The sequence below is a fragment of the Canis aureus genome, chromosome 30 (genome assembly GCF_053574225.1).
Source record: "Canis aureus isolate CA01 chromosome 30, VMU_Caureus_v.1.0, whole genome shotgun sequence".
NCBI classification, from domain to species: domain Eukaryota; kingdom Metazoa; phylum Chordata; class Mammalia; order Carnivora; family Canidae; genus Canis; species Canis aureus.
Window position 1 is genome coordinate 10,526,497 of NC_135640.1, and position 27,698 is coordinate 10,554,194.

At 35.8% G+C, this 27,698-nt stretch overlaps 1 protein-coding gene across 1 annotated transcript in view; it reads left to right on the top strand.

Annotated features, from left to right (window-relative positions):
- Positions 1-27,698, top strand: part of GBE1 (1,4-alpha-glucan branching enzyme 1) — a 267,868-nt gene that overhangs the window by 75,810 nt on the left and 164,360 nt on the right. Inside the window, exon 3 of the mRNA XM_077878761.1 lies at positions 6,710-6,825. Coding sequence (XP_077734887.1) covers positions 6,710-6,825 — 116 coding nt within the window. The remainder of the gene's footprint in view (positions 1-6,709; positions 6,826-27,698) is intronic.

Consider the following 27,698-nt stretch of genomic DNA (forward strand, 5'->3'; position numbering starts at 1 on the left):
GAGATGCAGTTGTCCTTGTACTATCTATTGAAAAGACTATTTCCCCATTGAATGATCTTGGCCATCTTTGTCGAAAATCACTTGATCACAGACACCTGGATTGTTACATTGCTGAACATAGTAGAAAATATTACTTTGCTTCCATTGGTATACTTTTGAAAGTGGCTATAGGGTCAGAAGGGTCACTTGTATAATTGCTTTCCTGATTACTGTTGATCTCTGTCATGCATCCACCCCAGGGGCTAGTTCAGGTAGAATATCTTAAGGTGTAAGATGGAGTTGTGTAGAGAAGAGTTTCTAAGCTCAAATCTGTGCTAAACCCAGGGAAGTCAGAAATGGGTTAAGTTGTGATCCATAGTGATATATAGCACATAAGAATGAGCTGAAGTATGGGCTCTAAGAGAGCCTCTCTACTCAGCTCCAGATGTTTACTGACCTGGAGGAATACAGTTCAATATACTAGTCAGTTAAAACATAATCAAGGGCATTCTTTGCCTATGGGATGATATTGCTGCCTCTGATGATTAATTGTAATGGATTAGTACCTTTCTCCCATTCTTTCCCTGTCCTATTTTGTTTTTTTTCCTATGTTCTTTTTAAGCAAATATTGTACCACTTCCTAGGTTTAACTATTCATTTCCCCCTGCTTTACTGTCACTTAAAGATTATAAAATAAAAGGATAGTCAATTCCAGACCAAAAACAAACCCAGGTAAAATGGCATAGAAATCAATAATAGAAGTCACAGCAAAGATAAATGCCATTATCCCTGGGTCCCAAGTAACATTTACTTTTGGTCAAGTATAGATGGCAAGAACTGCTAGAAATTGGATAGGTTTTCAGACTCAATTGCCATGATGGAAATTAGTATTTTCTTAACTTGTGCTAAATCAAGTAAACTAAAAATAAATGGAGGATTTAAAACAAATATTTTTCAAGGATATGGAATATCTACAAAGGCAGATCATACATCAGAACACTTTTTAGAACTGAGTTTGAGTGGTAGGCTCTGAACGGAACAATAACTGGTGAGTTGGGGGCCCAGTTAGGAAAGGGCACTTCAACCAGAGCACTTCATATTTCCACTAGCAGCACATGAGCATGCTCAATTACCCATATCCTCATCAATACTGGGGATTATAATTTTAACAAGGCAATGCCAGCCTCGCTCAACCAGGGATCACTAAGAGAATGTGGCCTTAAGGCCCAAAAGATCCACTGTATGCAATAAATTAATTTCTCTTCAGTACATCTAGAATAGTACTCATGGCCAGAATTCAGAGAATTCAGAAAATAGACATTTAAATCATTTTCTGTGTTCTGTGATCAGATGAGGAACCAACATGAAAAAATTGTCTCTCATTATTGTCCCAGCTATAAGAGATAGTTTTTGATACACAGTGTTCTCATTTCTTTTTAAAACAGGCTATAGGGATGCCTAGGTGGCTTAGCGGTTAAGTGTCCTGACTTCAGCTCAGGGCATGATCCTGGAGTCCTGGGATTGAGTTCTGCATTGGGCTCCCTGCATGGAGCCTGCTTCTGCTTCTCCCTCTGCCTGTGTCTCTGCCTCTCTGCCCCCCCCCCCCCCCGTCTCTCATGAATAAATAAAATCTTTAAAAAATAAAAAAACAGGCAATAATTATAACTTTTGATTATTCTCTTTTCTCCTGTTATTATTTGGGAAGAATTGAGTGGTGGGTATTATATTTATTTTTCAAATATTTTCATTTATTTCTAGTTTCATTGAAATAAAATAAAAAATGTGGTGTACTTTATGGCCCAGTTTGGTGGTAATTAATCCAGCTACTAATTTACCAATCTATATTTATTTTTAATATTATAAACCATTCAGATACCTCAAAATAGACTGTGGAAAACTCCACTATGAAAACTACATAAAACATGTAAAAGCAAGGCTGCTCTACTTGAAGTGCCCCTTCCTAGCTGGGCCCCCTCCTCACCATTTATTGCTCTGTTCAGACCCTACCACTCAAAACTCAGTTCTAAGAGGTGTTCTGTTGTATGATCTATCTTTGTAGATATTCTAGATTTTGGTTTTGAAAAGAAGTGGTAGCCTTAACTAATATATATTAAGAGGATTTCCCCAAAGAAATAATGCTGGAGGTTTTAATAAGCTTATCCCCAGGGTACCAGCTGCCAGAAGAAGTTGAAGAATGATTGTTCCCAGGCACCCAATTAAGGGAAAGAATTATCTGGGGGAGAAAGAAAGGAGATCAAAAAGTCACAGGGGTTTACATCAGAAAGGACCACTGTCTTCCACCTATAAAGGCTGTGCGGTCCTCCCATAATCCTAAGTAGGCGCAATGCCATAGGAAGCTTCAGTTCTGAACATTGTGATTTCTTGGGAACAGAACAGATGCTTTCTTGGCACAAGAGAAGTCCCTAAAACTTCCATTTGGCAAGCTAACTTTGCATAAATCTATGTAAACTCTTCATGATATCAACTTGAAATAGTTAATACTGTATGATGAGGAAGGGTGTTTTGTTGTTTTGAGGAGGTGATATTCCAAATATTCTACAACTGTTATGACATAAGGGATATCCACTCAGATGGAAAATGACTGAAATGTGCCATACAGGTGGTGGCTTTATATTATTAGACTTATCTGCTGCATTCACCTGGGATCTACATCACTGCTGGGTGAAGTCTGTGTGGCAGGGATTGGCCAAAGTGTGGACCATGTTCTGTAGCACACTAGCATCCGCATTCAAGATGTAAGGCTCTACATAGTAAGTTGGGACAATTTCAACCATACAGAAGGAAATTTTGTATGAAACTCAAGAATTCTACAGAAACGAGGTAGCTAAGTGCTGATGAAGAAAAATACTTCACTGTGAGTCAAAGAGTTTGGGAATATTTGAAGGAGGTTGACATTTAGGAATTTTACTGAGGACTATTACATAGAAAAAGAAAGGTTGTTGGGTTTGAGATAAATATAGAGTCTGTTCTCCTGATGCAGTGACCTTACATTAATGTTTGATGGCCTGTACCGAATGTGTGTTTGCAGTTCATATTAAACTGTGCATCACACATTGTTTCTTTTCCATATCTTGATTTGAATTTTGTCTGCTGGTCTAAAGTCTATGGACAAACAGAATCTTTTACATTATCAAATATGATGATAAATTTTAGCCTGTTATTAATAAAATACCTATTAACATGTTTGCTTTAAAAATGTGTCATGTCATCATAACTTGATAAATATCAAGTGTCTTAAAAAATGTTATAATAAAATAATTTATGTAGGCAGGAAACATGATCTTGAAATTTGACCAAAATTAGAATAAGTAAACACATTGTTTTGGGTGTTCCTAACCCTCCAACCTAGCTATGTCTGTATTATGGTGAGAAATGAGACATAGAAAGGAAAATGAGTTAATATGTCAACATTTTGAAACTTTAATATTACTTTTCTAGATAAAATACTTCAAATTTTTATTCATGATCAGTGAGCCAAACATTTTAACCAAGTGATCTCTTGATGAGAATATTATAGAAAACATTATCTATACACATTAATAACAGAACATTGAATAACTGCATTAAAAGTAAACACCTGAGGGGATACCTGGGTGGCTCAGTGGTTTGGCGCCACCTTTGGCCTAGGGCGCGATCCTGGAGTCCCGGGATCGAGTCCCGCGTTGGGCTCCCGTCGTGGAGCCTGCTTCTCCCTCTGCCTGTGTCTCTGCCTCTCTCTCTCTCTCTCTATCATGAATAAATAAATAAAATCTTTAAAAAAAAAAAAACCAACATAAAAGTAAACACCTGAGTTTTCATGAGTAGGAGAGGTGTTAATAAAAAAAAGACTCTTGAAGATGATAAAGAAATTCACAGTGTAGAATTACAAATAGTCAACATGTGCTTTAGGAGAGTTAGAACTTTAAGATATTATAAAAGGAAAATGTGATTCAGTAAAAATATTTTCTTTATATAAATATTAATACTTGTTTAAATAGACCTTAAAACTCAAGGGACTGCAAGTTGAAGAACCAGTTAAACTGATATTCAAACAGTAATATTCAAAAGCACATTGATTTTTGCAGTACTGAAAACAGCTTTTAAATAAATCTGCATATGTAAATTACCCATATAATTGAAGATTCACTTTCAAAGTAACAAAATCTTATTTATAGTTGAGTTTTTAGTGAATCTGCAAATTATAAATTTATTCATTTTGGTGTACTGTTACTCAGTTTAACATTTTCTTGAGACGATGTGACTGTCATTCTGAACACTAATTTTGAGTTTGGCATTGAGCAGGGCCTGATAAGCATTCAGTTCATATTTAATGAATGAACTAATGAACTGTACCCTTTATTTTCAGATCTAACTAACCAGGAAAAGATCTCCAGCTTGTCTTAAGTTTATTAATTGTCTTAAGTGACTAGCTTAAAAAGAAATTCAGTAAATGTATGAAGTATTACAGTACCTAGATATTTGTATTTCAAGCTTTTTTTGTTTTGTTTTCTAATTATGCCCTGAATTCTTTGCTTTGGTAAAGGAATGTCACACCGTATGTAGATCAGATACATTTGAGATTTTAGGAGCAGGAGAATTTAGGAAAATGGAGCCTGTTGAGCTGTTTTTAAATATAAATCTTAAGACATTTTCAGAATGTTGTAATAATGAGGAGTAGGGAAATGTTTAGAAGGGTCTTTATATAAATATTGTTTCTTACACCCACTCTGTCCCCAACATTTAAACTGTCTGGGGGTAAAGATCCTTGGAACTGATGGAGTGAAAGAGTTGGTGTGTAAAGAAGGAAATCATGGCATAAAACAAGCTTCCGGATTCTTTTATTACCTCCTCCGCTGAGAATCTAATATCATAGCACTACAGAAAAATGGCATTACAGTGAAATATTTTAGGTATAAACAAATCGGAAATAATGTAATAAGCATCCCTATACACCACCTCCCGTAAGTTATAAACTACTACAGATATTATTGAAGCTTCCTGTGTTCATTTTCCTTTACCCAGTGGAGATCACTCATAGAATTTGGTGTTTAACATACTCACTTTTCTTTTGATATTTTTACTATATGCATATATATCCATAAGTGTTACATAACACTCTTTTGCATATTTTTTTCAACTTCATATAAATGGTATTCTTCTGTACCCTTTTAAAATTAACTTTTATGCTTTAGCTATTTGCCCATATATATTTGTTCTGTTTCATTTAGTCTATATTATCTTATAGCATTCCATTGTTTAATTATACCAGTATACGTATTTACTTGTCTGACTTACAATTTGATGGCTTCCATCTTTTGCTATTACAAACAGTTCTTTACCAAGCATTTGTGAATGCTGTCTTGTGCACATTTGTCAGAATTTCTCCAGGCTGTTACCTTAGGGGGAGGATGGTTGGACTTTCGAGTGAACGTATCTTCCACTTTTCTGTACAGTGCCAAGTTGTTTTACCAATTTATACTCTCAGTCGCCGTGTTATTTTATATCCTTGCTGACTACCTGATATTTTCAGACTCTTAAATTTTGCTAATCCAACGGGTGGTAAATGGAGTCTCACTGTTCTTTTAATTTGTGTTTCCCTAATTACAAGTGAGATTGAGTATTATTACACGTTCCTTGGCCATTTATTTGTCCTCTGTCAGATGTCTTTGTCATTTTTCATTTGGTGTGTTTTCTTTTTCTTGTTGAGTTATAGACATTTTTCATATATTTTGGATATTCTTTCTTGATATATTCATTATAAATGTATTTTCCCATACACAGAATGTATGTCATTCTGTCTATCTATGCATCTATCTGTGAAAATAAATTTATAATTTTACTGTTCAAATTTATCAGGCTTGTTCCTAATTTTTATGTTTGTATCTTGTTTAAAAAAACACTTTCTATACCTGAGATTATATATATATTTCCCTGTATTTTCTCATAAACATTTTGCAGTTTTGCCTATCATATTTAAACATCAGTCTGTGCTCAAATGATTCTTGGGTATAGTATTAGGTAGAGATTATTTCTTTCTTCCTTTCTTTTTTTTTCTTTTTACATAAGGATAGCCAATTGTCATAGCACTGCTTATTAAGTGGTATGTCCTTTACTTACTGATTCTGTTTTCACATGTGCATGGATCTGTTATTTTTCATTTTGGCTTTCCTCCAGGATCTGCGATCTACTTTTCCTTTGCTCCCTATAGTTTGTAACCTCCTCTCTTTCTTGCTTTTCTCCATTTCTTTAGCTTTTTAACTCAGTTCTGTCTTACATCTGTAGATTTGAATAAATGTAATATGATTGTAATTATTTTTCATAATTTTTTCTAACCTGAGATGTGCCTTCTCTAATCACCAAGAATACATTGTTTTTTCATATTAACTTCCATTGTTGATGGTTTTTTCTATACGAGGACCCATTATTTTCTTTTACATTCTATTTATTGATGGACATAACAGAATTGGAAGGACAGTTGAAAATGTTGCGATTTTTAATTTTAAGATGCAAAAGGCAAACTTTCAAATACATTTCTTAAAAATAAAAAAAAAATAGCTTGCTTTTTTTCCTAAGTAGCTAGTAGAGTATGTTGCCTAACACCCTAGAAAACTTAACATCTTAGGCAATTTGATTCTGTACAAGTAGGCAGCATATTACACTTTGCTTGAAATTCATTAAATATTAGTCCTACCATGCTGTTGTTAACTGATCTTTTCTAATTTTTTTTTAGATGATTGGAATCCATTTTCATACCCATATAAAAAACTGGATTATGGGAAGTGGGAGCTCTATATCCCACCAAAGCAGAATAAATCTCTACTTGTCCCTCATGGATCCAAATTAAAGGTACATTCTTCCCTCCTGTTCTTATGTGAACTTATATTTTCTTTTTGTTTCATTTAAAATTTGATTTAAAATTTTAGATTGTAAACATGATAATTATGGGAGAAACAGTCTAAATGTTTAAATAGATGAGAACTTAAGAGACATGTCATCAACAGAGTGAGTTACACTGGGGCTGTTTATTTGGTAAAGCCCTGAACTTATTAATTGTATTATTATTGACTTTGGAAACGTGATGTAAGGAGGGATTGAGTGATTGCAGAAATCTAGTTTGAAGAACAGAAATTTTAGTAGAAAAATGAAAACCTGTCTTCAAGTCGACAAATGTGGAGAGAATATTTACCTATAAAATTGATTCTGTGATGAGCTACATGAATGGGGGAGGTAATACTGTGTGTTGCAGATCTGTGCCTTCTGGGGACATGATTTTCTTGGTTATTCTTTTTTCTGGTCTTTAACATCAAGGCTCTAGTTTTTCCTGTTCCCCTGTATTATGCCTACCTGGATTAGCCTGGGGGCCTGTCTGTCAGAGGCAGGCTCATTGTCCTTCACATATTCTCTACTTTGGCTAACCATAATTTTTGTATCCAGGGTTTACAGAGCCCACACAGCCAGCCTGTCATGTCTCCTCAAGGGAGGTTTGAAGGATGGGTCCAAAAGCCTGGATTACAGATTTCAGGCGTTTGATTATAAAAAAGGTTATCTAAATTCTTTAACATTTAATTGATTTTATCCCATGCTCATGAATTTATATAATATTTCCATGTCTCTTTTTTTTCCCCTTCTTTGGACATATGGTTACATTCAAAGCATTTATCATGATAAATCCTGTGACCGAATTGTTATTTTTATTGGTATTTATTATTTAACATTATTAACTCAGTTACTTAAAGTAAAATAAAAATGTATTTGTATGGCTATTTTACAGATTTTTTTTTTTTAACAATTCATGAAATTATAAGCATATCAGAAAATATCTGAAATACTGCCATACATAATACGGTTACCAAAAGAACATATAGTCTGGAATAAAGAGACATTTTGACATGGGATGGCAGCCAAGGTTCTTAATCTATAGTGAAAAAGGAGAAAAAACAGCTACAGTTATACAATAAGAGGAATTTACATTTAGTATAAATAATCCCTTTCCAAGTCAGTATGAACTCCACGAGAGCAGGGGCCTCTATGCTGTTTTGTTTCTTAATATTAGCCATTCTCAATTCTTAGAGCAGTGTTTGGCACAGAGTAGGCACTCAAGAAATATTTATTAAATATTAAAGCCATTTTTAGGCCCAGTCTTTGAAAGAATCAAGCCAAAGAGCTTGATTTTTCTATAGTTTATGTGGCCTGATTTTAGGAAACTGTGAGGCAAGGCAATTATTATTAGTACTGCTTTCATTGTCACTTTAGGTTGTGTGGAGAACTGAATTTACTAACTTTTTTATTTTATTTTTTTGCCTTTTTAAATTTGCCATTTTAAATTAGAAAAATTTATGAGCTCTGACACCTTACCTACTTCTTGTGTTAAATGGTGACTGAATTAATTTTGACAAGTTGTTTTTATACATGGGGAAAATTAATTGGTTACCAGGAAGGAATGATTATTGATATATACAGGGAAAAATAGTAAACTTTGCCTCTCCCATCCAACTCCAAATCTTTTATACTTTGTACTGTGGTCTGAATGTTTGGGATCCTTCCCAAAAAAGCATATGTTGAAATCCTGATGTTTGACGTCATGATACTAGTAGGTGGGGATTTGGAGGTACTTACGTCATAAGGGTGTAGCTTTCTGAATAGGATTAATACCCTTATAAAAAGGGGTCCAGAGAGATCCCTAGTCCTTACATCTAGTGAAGATATAAAAGTCTGCAACCCGGGATCCCTGGGTGGAGCAGCGGTTTGGCACCTGCCTTTGGCCCAGGGCGCGATCCTGGAGACCCGGGATCGAATCCTACATCAGGTTCCCAGTGCATGGAGCCTGCTTCTCCCTCTGCCTGTGTCTCTGCCTCTCTCTCTCTCTCTCTGTGACTATCATAAATAAATAATAAAAAAAAAATTTAAAAAAATTGTAAAAAAAAAACAAAAAACAAAAAACAAGTAAAAGTCTGCAACCCTAAAGAGAGCCCTCACGTAACTAGGTTGGTACCCTGATCTCAAACTTCCAATTTCCAGAACTGTGAGAATTGGATTTTTGTTGGGTGTTGGGTTTGCTGGGTGTACCACCCAGGCTGTGGTATTTTGCTATAGCCGCCCAAACAGATTAATATGTTTTGTACACTATATTATGTACTATAGTATGCTTTCTTTTAAAAATTTATTTGACTTAGATGAGAGGAAATGATCCTATGTTAAAAAAAAGTAGCTTTTACCTTTTCACTTGGCTTTGAAAATCTATGGTTAACATAAACAAATGTCCAACAAGTATCAAGTAAACTGTTGTGTAATCATTCTTCATTATTATTCTCTAAAAGTTTCCAGAAGGATAATTAACTAGAAATTTAGGCCCAAAATATTATTCATAGTGTTTAGATGTTTTCAAATATTGAGGAAAACATTCAGATGCTGCTAATATGGTGATATAATTAGTTTTTCATTTATGGGAAATTATGTATAAGATTTTCTTTGAGGGAGGAGTTAAATTTTCTATAAAAAAATCAACTAACTTGAGGTTTTGGCTTTTCAATTTCAAGTTATCCCTAGATAGTCTATCTTGGTAATTAAAAATCTTGTTTAAAATTGAACTTGAAAATTTATTTCAGTTCACAAGGGATTGACCTTTATAACTCACTTGAGGATATTTCTCTTATGAATTGTCTGGTAACCGCTAACAAAGAAATGTTACCTACCATTGAGATAATAGCTTTGTTTTCTCTGTAAAACATTTTTCATTTGAATACCTTGGAAGAAAATACCTAACTGTTTATGTGGCCGTGTAAATGACTCCTTTGTATGTTTATGAGTTTACCAAATAAAAAAAAAATTTTAAAAATTTATATAGTAAGGCAAATTAAATATTCAAGACTATAGAAATATAAAGAAAGAAGACTACATTCCTGAAGGAAAATGAGACCTATGTTATTCATGTCTTCAGTACTTTTTCTTCCAGGATACTTAGCCAAACTAATATACCTAAAGGTATTTTTATTGTTGTTGTTCACTATTTCAAAATATAAATATTTAATAGCATTGTTACATTGAAAAAAAACTTCTCAAGTTGTTTCATAGAAATTTAACATGATTATTGACTGCTGTATGTCAGCTGCTGTCCTTGATATGTGATGCTTGTACTGAATTGTGATATATATGTGGGCTGTGTGTGCTTTTAAAATAAAGTGCTGTTAGAGCAAAATATTAGCAAACAGTTTATTTCTTCTGCCTTGGTAACAGGGGAACTAACAGAGGGGCAGCAACATTCAGGCCCCTGAATTAGAGGGAAGAAGTACTTTATGAATAAAAATATGTGTATTGATTGATGTCCCAACAGGAAGCATATAGCACACACACAGAAATAGGGCAGTTTGAATAATGTTTTTTGTCTGTTTATTTGTTTGCTTTTCCAGAGGCTGTTTTCAAAGTTGAGTATCCAGGGGATCCAGTCAAAAGTTCAAAGGAGGGTGGGTAAGGGGGCTTAGTAGCACTCAAATTGTTACCGTGCCCAGGCCACGGGGAACAAGGGATCAAGTACTAGAACTACAGGGAGAGAGAGTTGGCCATCTTGAAAGAAGCCCTGAGCTCTGCTGAGAGCGCACACACACAGTTAATTTGTGGCAACCTTGCAGGGAAGGAGTCAGGGGAATAAAGAAACAAGTAGTCTCTTCTCTCCTTCCTCTCCCTCTCTCTGATCTTTTACTGGGACTGCACGTTGGCCAAACCCAAAGAGAAGCTAGTTTTCTGAGGAATATGGTCCACATGGGTTGGCATCCTGGGCAGAGCTGGCTGTGAAGTGATTCTGTCCTAATCAGTAAAATGTAGCTCAGGAGGAGGTCGTGAAACCTCAGGTCAGAAAAAGTAAGAGGTCAGGGAAAGTAAACCTGGAAGGTGGGTTGGAGGCAAACTGAAAATTTTTTTCTTTTCTTTCTGATGCTCTTTTTTTTTTTTTTTTCTTTTCTCATTCTGATTAATACTCAAATGACTGCCAATAAGGAGAATTGTCTTCTTTTTAGTGTCTAGGATGTTTGTATATTTTGGCTTTTCCTTGCCAATCAGTAACAAAAATGGACTACAACAGAGGTTTCTTTTCTTTCTTTCTTTCTTTCTTTTTTTTTTGTTAACATTTTATTTATTTATTTGTGAGAGACAGAGAGAGAGAGAGAGAGAGAGAGAGAGGGAGACAGAGAGGCAGATACATAGAGGGAGACGCAGGCTCCCTGCAGGGAGTAGAACTCAATCCCAGAACCCTGGGATCATGCCCTGAGCCAAAGGCAGACATTCAACCACTGAGCCACTCAAGTGTCCCACAACAGAGGTTTCTTGATATTAGACCTTTGGTATTTTCAGTGAATTTGTTTAGTCAGCCTAGGATGCTATAACAAAATACAACACACCGTGTGGCTTACATATCAGGAATTTATTTTCTCACAGTTCTGGGGGCAGGGAGTTTGAGACTACTAGTCAGCATGGTTGGGTTCTGGTGAAAGCTCCTTTCCTGGCTTGCATATGACTGCCTTCTTGCTGTGTCCTCACATGGCTCTAATTCCATCATCAGGACCCCCATGCCATGACCTCATTTAAATCTAATTATCTCCCAAATGATCCATCTTTCAACACTATCACAGTATAGGGTTAGGGCTCTGACATATAAGTTTGAAGGTGAGCACAATTCAGACCAGACAATTTTGCTTTTCTAGTTATATTGAGATGTTACACAATCAATAAGTAGAAAAGGAACATAGAACCCAATTCCTATACATTTGGAATTTTCTTAGACACAATGAAAAACACCAGAGATTGCTTTACATTCATAGTTAATTTTTCTCCTCATGGTAATACCATAAGAGAAGGTATTGTTATTATATACTTCTGTATGTGACCTACACTCATCTGTGGACTTAAATTCAGGATTATCTGACAGCAAAGTCCACACTCTTAACCATTACATTACAGTGTCCTTCAGCAATGTCCTTTAGGCTAAAAGTTGCCAGAGAAAAGAAAGAAAAAAAGTGATACAGAGGAAATAAAACAGGAGTCATAGATTGAGCAAATCACTTTATACCATATTTATCTTTTTTGTGTGAAAACCACTACCCCCAATTTTCAGGGTGCTGAGAAAGAGACTATTGAAGTGACCTTCCCTGAGAATAGAAAGGAGATAGGTAATTTGTAGACAAAGTTTGGATTTTAGGAGGTAAAATATCAGATTTGTTAAGTAAAGTGAAACTGCTAATTGAGAGCTGGAATGAGATTGCTAGGCAGCAGGATGCCATGGGGTAGTTTGGGGCAGGGATATGACATGTTAGAAAATTACTCTCTGAATATTTGGTTAAGAAGATAAATTCTCATTTGTACATGATTGCTTATAGCAGCATTATTCAAAAGAGCCAAAAAGTAGAAATAGCCCAAATGTCAGTCAACGTCTCTACAAACAAAATATTGGAAACCCATACAGTGGAGTATCATTCAGCCATATAAACACATGGAGTACTGATACATGATAAATTATGAATGAACCTTGAAAACGCTATGCTTAGGGAAAGAAGCCAGTCACAATAGTCGGATTTTGTATGGTTTTATTTTTATGAGCATCCAGAATAGGCTAATCCATAGAGACAGAAAGTAGATTAGTGGTTGCCAAGAGCTAGGAGGGGATGGGAAATGACTGCTAAGGAGTATATGGTTTCCTTTTAATATGATGAAATGTTCTGGAATTAGATCATGGTGTTGTTTATATACCATGCAACCTTGTAAGCCATACTAAAAACCACTGAATACTTTAAAAGGGTGAATGTCACATTCTGTGAATTATTTCTCTGATACGATAAGACAAACATATTTGGTCTTTGTCCCAGTTCCTAGCATATAGCTCCTAAAATCCTTGGGGGTGGGGGTGGGGGGGAGAAGAAGACAAATCTAAGAGCTCTATCCTTCATTTCTGGAATACTTTCTTGTGTTATTTTTATGCCAGTTTTCTTGTCCCTGCATTCTTTGTTCACTGTTTCAGGAATTTCTAGTTATCTGGATATTGAATCTCTTGTTTTCTTATCTTTTTCTTTCAAGTTGCCCATCATTTGGACTCTTTGTTCCACTCAAAGAAATTACTTTATCTTCTAACTATTTTCATTTTAATAATCATATTTTTAAAGATTTCTAATAACATGCCTATGTTCTTCCTTTTGCCTGGATTCTGTCATGTTAAATGCCAGATAATTCTATTTTTTGAAAATTATTATAGATATTTTCTTTTCCCAAATTTGGTTCTTATTCCCTAGCCTGCTACTCTTTTTTTTTTTTTTTTTTTTTTCGAATTTTATTCCCGTGTTTCTTTTCGACTCTTTCATTTTGCATGCTATTTTCAAATGCCTGGTAATCCATGGCTATATGGTCATATTCTAGAATGAGGTAGGAAAAAACATTTGAAAATTCTATGCACATAAACAGGGTTTTATTCCTGGTGAACTTCACTGTGGAGCAGTCAGAAAATGAGCCAGCCTTTAAATTGACAACAATAAATGAAGATTTTTCTCTGAGATCTTTCTTTTTCGTTTTCCTGTTTTTGTTTTTTAAGGATTTTATTTATTTATTCATGAGAGACACACAGAGAGAGAGAGAGAGAGAGAGGCAGAGGCACAGGCAGAGGGAGAAGCAGGCTCCAGGCAGGGAGCCTGAGTGGGACTCGATCCCGAGACTTCAGGATCATGCCCTGGGCTGAAGGTGGCGCCAACCTGCTGAGCCACCCGCACTGCCCTCTGATCTTTCCAGATGAATCTTCCAGGTCCCCATAGGGGCAGGTGGAAGGGGTGTTGAACTGGAGGACTTTATACCTGGCTGTTGGCATTCCTGGATAAGGACAGTGAAAGTTGGAGGAGGGTTCCACCTTGAAAGCTGACACAAAGACACGTAATCCTCCTACTTTCAATCATGTGACTCACCTCTGTCATCTGTACTCATTGTCTCTGGAGCCTTCCTAGTTCATTGTTTTTAAGATCATGAACCTCTGATCATCTGTTTGAGGGGTAAGAGGTGGTTTTCTGGAGGTATATATGCTTGTCTATATAGGTTAGGTAGAAGGTGCATTCCAGAGCCCACAGTCCCCTCGTTTAACACAGCATCTTTCCTTCTTCCATGGTAGTATTAGGAGCCTATGGATGCCGAGCCGCTTCCTGGTGGTATGAAGCAGATTGACCAGTTCTCTTCAGGTTTTTCCTCTGCAGTATCCAGTTTTAATTTTTGCCTTAGTTCCTTCCCCCTTTAACTGCTTTCTGACTTCCAAAATTTGTTGGAATTTCTGTTCTCTTTGCCTCCTTTTCTGTTAATACTGTTTGTATTGCTTTGCTGTTAATTTCAACAGGCATTTGTTAGGCTTGTCATTTTATTTTTATTTATTTATTTATTTTTTTAAGATTTTATTTATTTATTCATGAGAGAGACACACAGACACACACACAGAGAGAGAGAGAGAGAGAGAGAGAGAGAGAGAGGGGCAGAGAGACAAGCAGAGGAAGAAGCAGGCTCCATGCAGGGAGCCTGACGTGGGACTTGATCCAGGATCAGGCCCTGGGCTGAAGGTGGTGCTAAACCGCTGAGCCATCCGTGCTGCCCTAGGCTTGTCGTTTTAAATTCACATTTCTAAACCCCCTTTAAATGGAAAGAGAAGCAAAGCACATCTACTGGATAGAAGAATATTTTATAGTTCTGGCACCTCAGTTAGGTCATTGTATTCTTATCATATGCTGTGATTATAAGATTTTGTCCAAACTGATTATTTCTTGCTTGTGATATCTTTACATATTATTATATGTGATAAAAATTTTCTTCTTTATGACCATAGAAAATCCTCTACTCACTTCATTTGTTACCGTGTTCAACTTAATCAACCTTTAAGACCCTGAAACATCTAATTTGTGAGAGAATGCATAGTTAGATTTAGATGCTCCTTCCCTTACCACAGAGATTGTACTTCTTTGTGTTTGCAAAATACAATATGAATGTTAATAAACCTAAATAGCATATCAGGAAATGGTCCTCCTCTGTAGATATGAATAAAGGTTTGTTAATTGATTCATTTTCTTTACTTTTTTTCAGAAGTTCTTTAAAATGTTGGTAGAAACACAAGATAAATATCTAAATTTCCAAAGGAGTCTATTTGCCAGTCTAAAGAGTAACTCTTTTTGCCTAGAGAGGATGGGTGAGGTAGAAAGTGGGAGTGGGGGGGCAGGGCAAGATGGAGGAGGAGTAGGGTCCCCAAGTCACCTATCCCCACCAACTTACCTAGATAACTTTCAAATCATCCTGAGAAACTTAAAGAGACCTGAGACTTAAAGAGAGAACAGCTGGAACACTACAGAGAGAAGCGTTTATGCTTCAAACAAGTACAACTTGTTTTTATCCACTCTGCACTGAGCAAAATGACTAGAAAAAAGAACTCACTCCAAAAGAAAGAATCAGAAACAGTACTCTCTGCCAGAGTTACAGAATTTGGATTACCATTCAATGTCAGAAAGCCAATTCAGAAGCACAATTATAAAGCTACTGGTGGCTCTGGAAAAAAGCATAAAGGATTCAAGAGACTTCATGACTGCAAAATTTAGATCTAATCAGGCTGAAATTAAACATCAATTAAATGAGATGCAATCCAAACTGGAGGTCCTAAGGACGAGGGATAATGAGGTAGAAGAAAGAGTGAATGACATAGAAGACAAGTTGATGGCAAGGAAGAAAAGAGAAAAAAGGTGAGGAAAAAAGAGAAAAACAATGAAAAGACCATGAGGAAAGGTTAAGGGAAATAAATGACAGCCTCAGAAGGAAAAAATCTATGTTTAATTGGGATTCCAGAGGACGCCGAAAGGGACAGAGGACCAGAAAGCATATTTGAACAAATCATAAAAATTGGACAGCCACGTGCAGAAGAATGAAACTAGACCATTCTCTTACACTGTACACAAAGATAAACTCAAAATGGATGAAAGATCTAAATGTGAGACTAGAATCCATCAAAATCCTAGAGGAGAACAAAGGCAACACCCTTTGGAACTTGGCCACAGCAACTTCTTGCAAGATACATCCATGAAGGCAAGGGAAACAAAAGCAAAAATGAACTATTGGGACTTCATCAAGATAAATGTTTTCTTTTTCCACAGCAAAATAAACAGTTAACAAAACTAAAAGACAACCTACAGAATGGGAGAAGATATTTGCAAATGACATATCAGAGGGCTAGTATCCAAGATCCATAAAGAACTTCTTAAACTCAATAGCAAAGAAACAAACAATCCAATCATGAAATGGGCAGAAGGCATGAACAAAAATTTCACAGAGGAAGACATAATCATGGCCAACACGCACATGAGAAAATGCTCTGCATCACTTGCCATCAGGGAAATACAAATCAAAACCACAATGAGATATCACCTCACACCAGTGAGCATGGGGAAAATTAACAAGGCAGGAAACCACAAATGTTGGAGAGGATGAGGAGAAAGGGGAACCCTCCTGCACTGTTGGTGGGAATGTGACCTGGTGCAGCCACTCTGGAAAACTGTGTGGAGGTTCCTCAGAGTTAAAAATAGACCTGCCCTACAACCCAGCAATTGCACTGTTGGGGATTTACCCCAAAGATACAGATGCAATGAAACGCCGAGACACCTGCACCCCGATGTTTATAGCAGCAAGGCCACAATAGCCAAACTGTGGAAGGAGCCTCAGCGTCCATTGAAAGATGAATGGATAAAGAAGATGTGGTTTATGTATACAATGGAATATTCCTCAGCCATTAGAAACGACAAATGCCCACCATTTGCTTCAATGTGGATGGAACCGGAGGGTATTATGCTAAGTGAAGTAAGTTAGTCAGAGAAGGATAAACATTGTACGGCCTCATTCATTTGGGGAATATTAAAAAAAAAAAGGGATTAAAGGGGAAAGGAGAAAAAATGAGTGGGAAATATCAGTGAAGGTGACAGAACATGAGAGACTCCTAACTCCGGGAAACGAACAAGGGGTAGTGGAAAGGGAGGTGAGCAGGGTGTTGGGGTGACTGGGTGATGGGCACTAAGGGGGGTACTTGATGGGACGAGCACTGGGTGATATATGTTGGCAAATCAAACTCCAATAAAAAAAAAAAAAAAAAACTCCAATAAAAAATACAGACAAAAAAATAAATAACAATATAATAAAAGTGGGAGTGTTTTTTTCCTACTTTGAGTTTGCTCCACATTAATTTCTTCATCAAATTTTGCTTTTTCTTTCTTAATATCTCAGTTAACATATATTTAATTTGATGTTTTCTACACTTGATGTATTGTACTGTTTTCCCAGATGTATGTGAAAAGATAAATGATAAAATGCCTGTACTTTGTATTGATTGTCTATTGGGAGAAAACTTCCCATAAACAAATGAGTTGCTTGGGCAATCTGTGGCTGGGAGGAAGGTAGAGGAAGAAGCTTGTATTTCTTGAGGAAGTTTTGACAGAAAAAGAGGAATAAGTAAGTGGAATACGTGGGGGGGGGGCATTTCTTTTTTTATTTGTCAGTGATTTATTTCTCTTCTCTTTGGGCTAAATATTGATGGGGCCATAAAGGAACCCAAGAGAGAAGATAACAGGGAGAAAGAACAAGGAATTAGAAATAGATTCTTGGGCAAGTGGACAGATGGAGAATAAAGGTCACAGGTTTAATAGTTAGGAAATGATTATAGGAAGATACTTTTTAAGCTTGGTCTTGTGGGAGTTAATAGATGTAGATTAATAGGTTGTCAAGGGTCAATTAGGGAATAAAAGAATATAAAGTCAAGCAAGATTGAACAGGAATTAACAATTCTAGGTAGGAGACAGTGGCCAATTTGACTTATGAGGATATCATATACCAGGAGACTAAAAAAAAAATAATAATGCATCTCTTTGAGGAAATTATAGTCTGAAAATGTGCCAGACAATATAATTGCTAAACTTTTTTTTTGCTTTTTTTCTTTAATTCTGCCTTTTTCAAGTCCTTCATTTCTTAAAACTTCAATAATTTATAATTCTTTATAAAGAATTATTCTTTAACCTGTGTTTTCCTCCCCCCCAGGATTTTGACCCTTAATGATCTCATGGTTTTCCTCACAAAAATTCATGTTCTCTCTTCTAAAGCATATAAAAATAATCTTATTTCCAGTGGACAAAAGTTAGCTACTGTTACTGGACCCTGAATGTTCTTTTTCTCTTGTATGGTAGAGATACTTGGGAAGAAAAACCTACTGTCATGTACATGTGCTTTTCATATCCTTACTTCCCATTCGTTGGTTTTTATCCTCCCTTAAATCTCATTTAACAATATAAATCATTTGAACCATATATTTACATCAATATTTCGTAAATTTGTAAATGAGTTTTACTGTGTCACGGTCTATGATAGGGTCTCAATCTTCTGCAGTTTCTGAAGGATCATTTCTAGTTATGCTCTTGGAAGAAGTACATCCTTTTGCTGTGTACCACCTGCCAACTCAAACTTGTCATAAATCATTGTTTTTGTAGTTTACTTGTTAACACTTTCTTTTCTTATGCACATTACCCTAGAAATTCTTTCAGCAGTGGCTTGAGATCTTCTATATTTTACATTTTGTCTAGGATAAAGTTTACTTATTATGAACATCTAGATTCAAAGTTGTTTAGATGAACCTAGGGGAAGGGGAGAAAAAAGAAGAGAGAGAAGCAAACTATAAGATACTCTTATAACTGTAGATAACAAACTGAGGGTTGCTGGAGGGAAGGTAGGCAGGGGGATGGGTTAAATGTGTGATGGCGATTAAGAAGGGCACTTGTGTTGAGCACTGGGATATCATATGTAAGTGATGAATCACTAAATTCTACTCCTGAAATACCCCAGTTCATTTTCATATTATAGCCATAGTCATCTTTCTAAGATTTGAAATCTGCTCATGTTATGCTTCTGGTTTAAACCCTTTGTGATGAGCTCCTCCAACCTCTAATTTGGTTAGAGCCAGGGTTTTCACATTGTGTATGAAGAATCTGACCTGGTAAGTTTTCAGAGTCCCCAGAACTCTCTTGAAATAAGGAGATCCTTTTTCTGTTTTACATTGGGCTCCTATGTATGATTATGTTTAAATAATTTTTCTGTTTTGAAAGAATTGAAAAACACTGGCCTCTAGTTTAAATTCTGTACTCTCAAGCTTGGCCTACCACGCCCTCCATACCCTGACCTCTGGACCTCCAGCTTTGCCTTTATCCTTGCCTCAGTCCATTGGGGCTGCTGTAACAAAGTATTATAGATGAGGTGCCTTACAGACAACAGAAGCTTATTTCTCAAAGTTCTGGGGCCTTATTTCTCAAAGTTCTGAGATTAGAATGCTAACATAGTAGAGTTCTGGTGAGGGCGCCCTTTTGGGTTACAGACTGTCAGCTTCACATTGGCAGCTTCTCATATGGTGGACAGCAGAGAGAGGAAACAAGCTCTTGAACTCTTATAATAATGCTAATCCCATTCATGAGAGCTCTACCTTCTTGACCTCATTTAATACTCCTATACTTTTGTTACCTCCTATACTCTCTGTCTTCTAATACCATCACATTGGGGGCAGGGAGGATTTCAACATATGAATTTGGGATGAGGGGGACACAAACATTCAGTTCATAACAATCCAGTATATAGTCCACAGTGAAGTACTTGCAGTTGCTCAAATGCTATTCGCATCATGTCTCAGCAAATGCAAAGGCAACATCCCTTATAGATGGAATGGCTTCCCCTGTTATAGTCTGACAAACTCCTAGTCTTTGATATAGAATTTATGTGCTATTTATTTCTGGTGAAGTTTTCCATAATGCCAAACTCTACTTTCCATTAACCCACCTACCCCTTCTACCATGAACCTTTCTGGAGCCTGTTCCCTCCTTGTTCACTGTGATGATATATAGTTTTAGACTGTGAACTTTTTGAGGACAGGGTCAATGTCTTGGTCATCTTTATGTCTCTGGGACCTAGTAATGTCTGATAAAAGGTACTTAATAAATGTTTATTAACTTTATGGATGAAACAGGTACAGACCATCAGGTAAGTCCATTTGCCACTGTTGGAAATATTTTTGCATTTGCACATTATACAGAAAGTGAAATAGATTTATAAAGTTGTATGTCAGTAACTTTATATTCTTTGAGCTTAGGCATCTTTGACCTATAGATTTACTATTTATAAGAATCCTATAGGTATCAGGGTTAAAAACAAGTGAACAAATATTAGAATCTGGAAATCACAGCTAGTTTTAATGAGTCTTTAGCATTTTTTGTGGTAATACAAAGATCCTTGAGAGTTATTGTTTAGGCAGCTCGGTATTAGAAAAAGTTTGCCTTTCTCTGAATATTCGAAATGCTTATCTTTATCTCATGATCAGAAAACTTAAAATTAAGTGAAATGTACCTTTGCAATAACCATCCAGTTCCAGAGCCTATACCATTATCTTGCCTCCTTGCCCTCTAGCCCTTCTTGCCTTCTGACTATTTGCCTTGTAATTGTTGATTTTTCTTTCTAATTTTCTTTTTAAATATTACATTATATATACATATATATTTAATTATAAGTCTTTTATCCTATTTTAAAGTCAGAATATAAATTAAAGTATATAAAGCTGTGAATAAGGGCTTGATTTTAATTCCAATCAAGACCCAAATTTTAATATTTCTTTACATCACCTATGAGTAAATAAATGGAGCCTAAATCTTTTTCTTTATAGTTCAGAACCAGTCAGTTAGGAGACCACAAAATGGATTTACTATGGGATGTGCCAGAAGTCAGAATATTTAGATGAGTATTGTGAAAAGAGACAAGTCCAATTATGGGATGATGTCACTCTTATCCTATCCCAAATTAATAATCGTATGTTATTTCTCTCCAGGTGAGACACATATCATCTCTGTTTTAGACATTTTCCTCATTGAAAACTTTCTCTAACCTTGAGGAGTACTTACTTTTGACACGATGAAATAGAAATGTGAGATGCACTGTTACTATATCTAGGTCTATTTTGCTTAAGCTACAATCAATTATGATGAAAGAAAAAAATGGTTCAAGTCTTTTTTAGATATATAGATGCAATCTTATTATAGCTTTATATTAAGCATTAGAATTTTCCATGGCAGGATGAGGAGCAGCTTGGAGTATGTAGTTTTGTTTCCCCTTCCGTTTTCAAGCTAAAGCCCTGCAGAGTAAGAGGCTGTTAGTGAGATATCACTGGCAGTATAGGGATTGCTTTCTGAAGTCATTATGAATTAACAGCTAATGGGTAGCGTTCTTTGGTAGCTCGTTTATAATTGAGTGCAGATAGATGAAAATCAAACACAAAGGGAACTCAATTTTATCATTAATTTTGACTTTGTTTAACGGATGACTTCTGGGCACCACAGCAGCCTTTCTAATTTGTCTGTGTATGATGAAGAAACTAATCATACACAGCTCAGAGAACAAATAACATACGTTTTCCCCAAAAGGTCACCTTCAGAGACAAGCACAAGAAAAAAATCTCATAAACCTGTTGATTTTCTTCATTTCTCCTCTTCCTTCTTTTAAGAATTTAGTATATAAAATAATTCTTTCATAATTTAATATATGCAATGATTGAGTATACAGAATTTATAGGCTAAGCTAGGCTATAAATATGTTTGTTTCTTTGTAAAAAAATTCCTTTGTTTATTTTATAGAACTTACTATGTCCCAGGTAGTATTTTAAACACATTATAAATATTAATTCATTTAGTTCTCAATGCAGCCCTATCAAGAATGTCCTATTATCATTATTCCCATTTTTCAGATGAGGAGAGAGAGGCACTAAGAGATTATATCGCTTGCTCAATGTCCCCTAGCTAGCTGATAGCTCATAGTTGGTAGACCTGGGATTGAAACCCAGGAAGTCTGGCTCTAAAGGTTATGCCCTTAACCATTATGCTGTGTTGCTGTAATTTATTAGTTTAATTACAATTCCTGTGACTTCTTGATGAGTTTATTTAAAAACACTACTAAGCATAGCCCTTCGCTTAAATGATAAACCTTTTGCAAATTCTGATATGTTTTTTAGAATACACGTTTTCCTGTGAGCAAGTGGCAATGCAATGCCAGTAATAGATTTGGGAGAAAACAAAACAAAACCAGTCTGATACCTTTTTAATTGTTAGGAACATTCAATAAAACATATTGAATATACATGTATTTATATATGTAAAGTATATATATATTTCAAGTTAGGTATTTGTGGAATCATAACTACTATGATGTGAGGGCAGAGTACAGTGAAGGCAGATTATAGTGAAGATCCTCAAAGGAAGCTATGCACACAGATTGAAATAGCTTGATCTTACAATATTGCTAATCACTATGTAGTATGTATACATGGCAGTAGATATGTGTATAGTTAAGTTTTATAGCTATGTAAGCCAGAGCATTCTAAAGTAAGGTGGATTTTACTTCTTTTTAAAATCTAGACTAGTCTCTATCCCTAGTGTGACCATATATCCATGTCCTACCTTTATGACTAGACCTGTCAGCTTGGGCACTGACAAATCAGAAAGCAAGGACCTAGTGGTTGGGTGAGATCAGACATGATACCTGGAAGGACATTGGTGTTATTATAGAGTCAAAAAAGAAGGAGACTAACGTATCCCCACAGAAAAGCAAAAGCTAGAGGATGAAGTAAATTCCGTTGTTTGTAAAGCTTGTGTGGCTAAACAGTGGATGGTTGGAGAAGTCCATAATAAATGTGGTTCAAGAAACAAAACAAGGTGTGACATGAGCCTGGAATGGTCAGTGTGGTGAGTGGGGCTCCACCGTGTTGTTCCATTTTTGTTATTGGTGGGGCTTTTTTTTTTTTTTTTTTTGTCTTGGTAATGTGTTTTACTGGCCTGGGACTACACTTGGTTGTCTGTATTAAGGTTGTTTCAATGGGACATAGACATCTTTCTCAGTCACCATATTTTTTTTAAAGATTTTATTTATTTATTCATGAGAGACACAGAGAGAGAGAGAGAGAGGGAGAGAGAGGGAGGTAGAGACACAGGCAGAGGGAGAAGCAGGCTCCATGCGGGGAGCCCGACATGGGACTCTATCCCAGGTCTCCAGGATCACACCCCGGACTGCAGGTGGCGCCAAACCACTGTGCCACCGGGGCTGCCCTCAGTCACCATGTTAAGTAAGATATTGGTTATTTTGCTTTGTCAAGCATCAAAATAACAGTGTCTTAATCAATATAGATGATTCATTTCTCTCTGAAGTAAAAGTTCAAGTCAGTAGGTGCTCTGTGGATAGTCTGTGTCTTTCTGTTCCACGTGTATGTTTAGACCAGTGGCCTTGTTACTTCCTGTTGGCCTTCTGTCACCCAGAAGTATGTTACCCACATGATAAACAATACTTGCTATCTCTGTGTTTCCTACAGAAAGAGGAGAACAAAGTCAAGGCATTCCCTTTTAAGTAAACACAACATTTCTATACACATCTTTTTGACCAGATCTTAGTTTCATTGGCCATCCAAGCTGCAAGGAATGCTGGGAACTGTGGTTTTAGGTTGGGGGCCATTTGTCCAACTAAAATTCAGCAGGTTCTGTCTTCAAAAAAAAAAAAAAAAGAAAAGAAAAGAAAAAAAAAGAAAAAGAAAAACAAAAAGAATTGCTTTTGAAATGCAATTAGCATTTACTGCCATAGCCATTTGAAAGGAGCTTTTTAAGGAAATGGAAGAATTAACCTTGTGCTAGAAACTTATTTTCATATACTTCTCAGATCAACTATCAACTATAAATAATATATCCTTTAAAACCTAAAATGTTTAAAAAGTTATGATTCAATCATTATAACTTAGAAAAAGAGTGGTGTTTTTAAAATAAAATAAGAAGGTAGAGAAGACAGCTGATAATACTCAAAGATATAACTAGTATTGTTAATAATGTAAAATTATAATCATTTGTTTTAGATCATTGTGAACTCCAACATTATACAAGTAAAGTGAAAGTAAAATCCTAAAGCAATCTGGAATTTGTTAGAAAATATTACATGAGGCTTAAAATTTTGCCACTTTTTAAACGATGTCACATTATCATGAAATGGTAGTCGCACTTTTAATGCTATTTTTAATTTGACAACAACTTCTGCATAAAGTAAGAGTAGGATTTTAATGAAAACATTGCATGTAAATATCAGTGTGGAATGTAAAAGCATACTGAGCAGAATTTGCAACGGGACAGCAACCAGGCCCTACACTGGTTTTCTTGAATATCAAAACTGAGCACATAAACCAATCGCCTGTATAACTGAGAATTCTTAGGATAACTGGATTGGTACATTTAAGATACTTAAAATCTAAATTAAGGTTTAAGAAGAATGATTTTCCTTCCCTTCTTAAGAAAGCTAAATAAATATTGGCTCTAATCACTTATCTTTTGTATTGGTGGTGAGCATTTTTTAAATACAAATGTTTATTTAATTCTTCACTTTCTAAAATAAATTTGTAGGAGCATCAGATAAGGAAAAAGTATGAGCCAGCATTTATCTGTAAAATTATAATAATGAGAGGACTTTTAAAAATATTTTATATGGTATCATTTTAGAAAGAGGACTGCTGTCTAAACTTGCTAAATTGGTTAAACTTTTTAAAGGCAACCATTAGTAAACTGAATCTTACTGAAATAAGAATTATATTTTCAAATTTATCTTGATTAAAAAGTATTTTAGGGAAAAAAACATAAAATATGGGAAGGACAGACGTATATCAAAATGTTTCAGTTGTACCCTGAGGTTATTTATTTGCTTATGATTTTATTTATTTACTTGAGACAAGGGAGAGTGAGGGGGAGAATCTGACTCCCCACTGAGCAGAGAACCAGATGGCAGTGCTCTATCTCAGGGCTCTAAGATCATGACCTGAGCTAAAGACAGATGCTTAACTGACTGAGCCACCCTGGTGCCTTGAGAGGATATTTTAAGGAAAAAGAATTTTGTTGATTTCAGTATCCTCCTAAGAGACCTGTCAGCATGCTACCCTTTCAGTTCCTCACCTCCTCTCTACTCACTCCTCTAAGTTTTATGACTCTCAGACACCTGCTCTGGTGACCATACTGCAGATCTGTGCCTGCTCATAAACTCTTCACTCCCAACATGCATACCATCCACTTGCATGTTCACAACTGTATAACAGTACCCTAAAGCACTGGTCCTCACACTTTGGTGTCGATCAGAATCCCCTGGTAGGCGTATTAAAAGATACTGCTCAGGGTGTCTGATTCAACAGGTCTGGGGTGAACTTGAGAAATTGCATTTGTAAGTTCCTAGATGATGCCAGTGCTGCTGGTGTGGAGACCACACTGAAAACTGCTCAGGGATTCTGTTACTGTAGAGCATATGCCTCTAGTTGATGATGCTTTAAAAAGCCAGAATTGTGTCCTCAGATCTTATTTCTTTTCCTTTTCTTTCTTTGGGTTTTTTGTTTATTTTGTAGATCTCAAGTTCTCTTGAAAAAATATGATGGGTTCTTTTTGGATTAGTTGTATACAACTGTTTAAATTCGAATTTTGAAGAATATGGGCAAGGTGCAATAAATGGGTGCTTGAATAAGATTTTGTATTGAACCAAGAAACTCAAGGGAAACTCTGTTAAATGCCTTTTTCCCCTTACTACTCAAAGTATGCTCTTTTACTGTCCCATCAAATCACTATAATTGGTGAAACTCAGACAATCACAGTTGCAGAATTCCTTAAAGTCATAGAGACCTTCTTCAGCCCTTCTCCCCTTATGCAATATTAGGATACATGAACTCATATAGTTACTTTATGTTAAGCCAGCCTGGGAATCCTTCTATAGGCAAAGCATCAGGGTAGGAGTTAAAATAACTAAGTCAGTGTTTATGAAGGGTCCATTTACTATCTTATTAACTAGGTGTCATGACAAATTATATAGAGAATTGAATAAAAGACTTTGGAATATAAAAGCTTATTATATGCCATTTATGGCTTTGAGCAAGATATATGTCTGCACCTTTTGAGTATTCCCCAGTTTACATTTAAAAAAATATATAACTGTTCTTTTTTTTATATAACTATTCTTTCAAAAACCTTTCAAATAAATAGTACTCAAGTAGATTTCAGCTTTCTGAGTTTTTCATATTCATAATAAATAAGAAATATGGTGATTGTTTTTATTCTCTCAAGGAATATATTTCATTTTTAAAATTTTTGTCTTCTCATAATACTCCTACAGAGCAAATTGTCTCTTTTGAGTACACTGCCCAATAACATTCTTCAAAACAGTGCACCATGTCTCACCTGAATATCTTTTTTTTTCTCACCTGAATATCTGAATACATCTGAATACTGATGCCATGTAACATTCCTCCTGTGCACTCTGCCCAGTGGAAGGCTTTGACTTTATGTCCATGCCAGTCCTCCCTGTATTTCAGAGTATAAGTTTCTCTGTGTTCCCTTGAGTAGTGGTAAAAGCATAATTTATATAAATATGGACTCCATATTTATGTTCGCTTACTGTTTACGTTCCCTTGATGTTTCCAGCACCTGCTATTGGTGTGACCTTTGGCTAATCATTCTTGTATCTCAGTTCCTTCCCCTAAACTGGGATTCATAATAGTACCCCATGGAATTGATGAGAAGGTGCAAGTATTTACAGCAATGATTGGTACTAGGTTAATTATAATCTCAACCATATTTTTTTGCACACAAGTGCTCAGAGCCATGCTTGTTATGCTTTCAGTAATCACATCTTTGCTGATTTTGTGAGTACAGGCCAAATATTTTATAAATTATAAAATAAAGCAGTATCTGATGAGTCTGTAAATCAGCATTGTCTGCCTCCTTTACAAATGCTCTGTTTCCTGAGACTCAGCTGGTGTGTTCATGGGATCACTCCACCAATATCTGAAAATTCACAGGAGTGTTTATAAAAACTGTGTGCTTTGCCCAGTGCCTGTTCATGTAAAGAATTTTATGTGCTTTTGAGCATTCATTTTTCTAATTCAAAGTTTACATTCTAAGAATCTTGAAAGTATGCATAAAATCTCTGTACAACTTTAAAGGAAATCTTAATGAAATGTTATGGGAGAGATCAAGGAGACTCTGAGACCAAAATGAAGCTACCTCAGTGAAGATGGATAGAGAATCCTTAATGAAGAAAGGAACTATTGGAAATGAGAAACTAGATGTTTTGAAACTAATCAAATACAAGGACTGGATGTGAATGATCAATAAGTTCTAATCAATGTGAAAAAACACATCATAGGAAATGTATTAAACTGTGAGCACTGGAATGAACTTGGATACTGTTCTCATATTGCACACACGTTTTTGCCCATCCGATAACCAAGAGAGCCTTTCATATTTCCGTGAAGACCATTCTTTTCAGTGTCCTCCAACAAGTCACAAAAACAAATGTGGCTGTTGCTGCTTATGCCTTCTGAAGGTTATCAACTATATCAACTACAGAGCAAATCGTCTCACATGTCCCACCTAATTTAATGCAATTATTTTGTGTTTTATATGTCCAAACATACTATTTTGAAACTTGCCTAAAAAACAAAATTTGTCTTAATTTATCATAATTTATAAGCAATATACAAATATAACAAATTTCTTAGGCCAATAGGTAATGAGAATGTATGCTAAAAGAAAGATACCACTGCAAAAGGATCCTTAACTTTAATGTGATTCAACTTTATTGAAGAATAGTTCACACATGTATTCTGTACT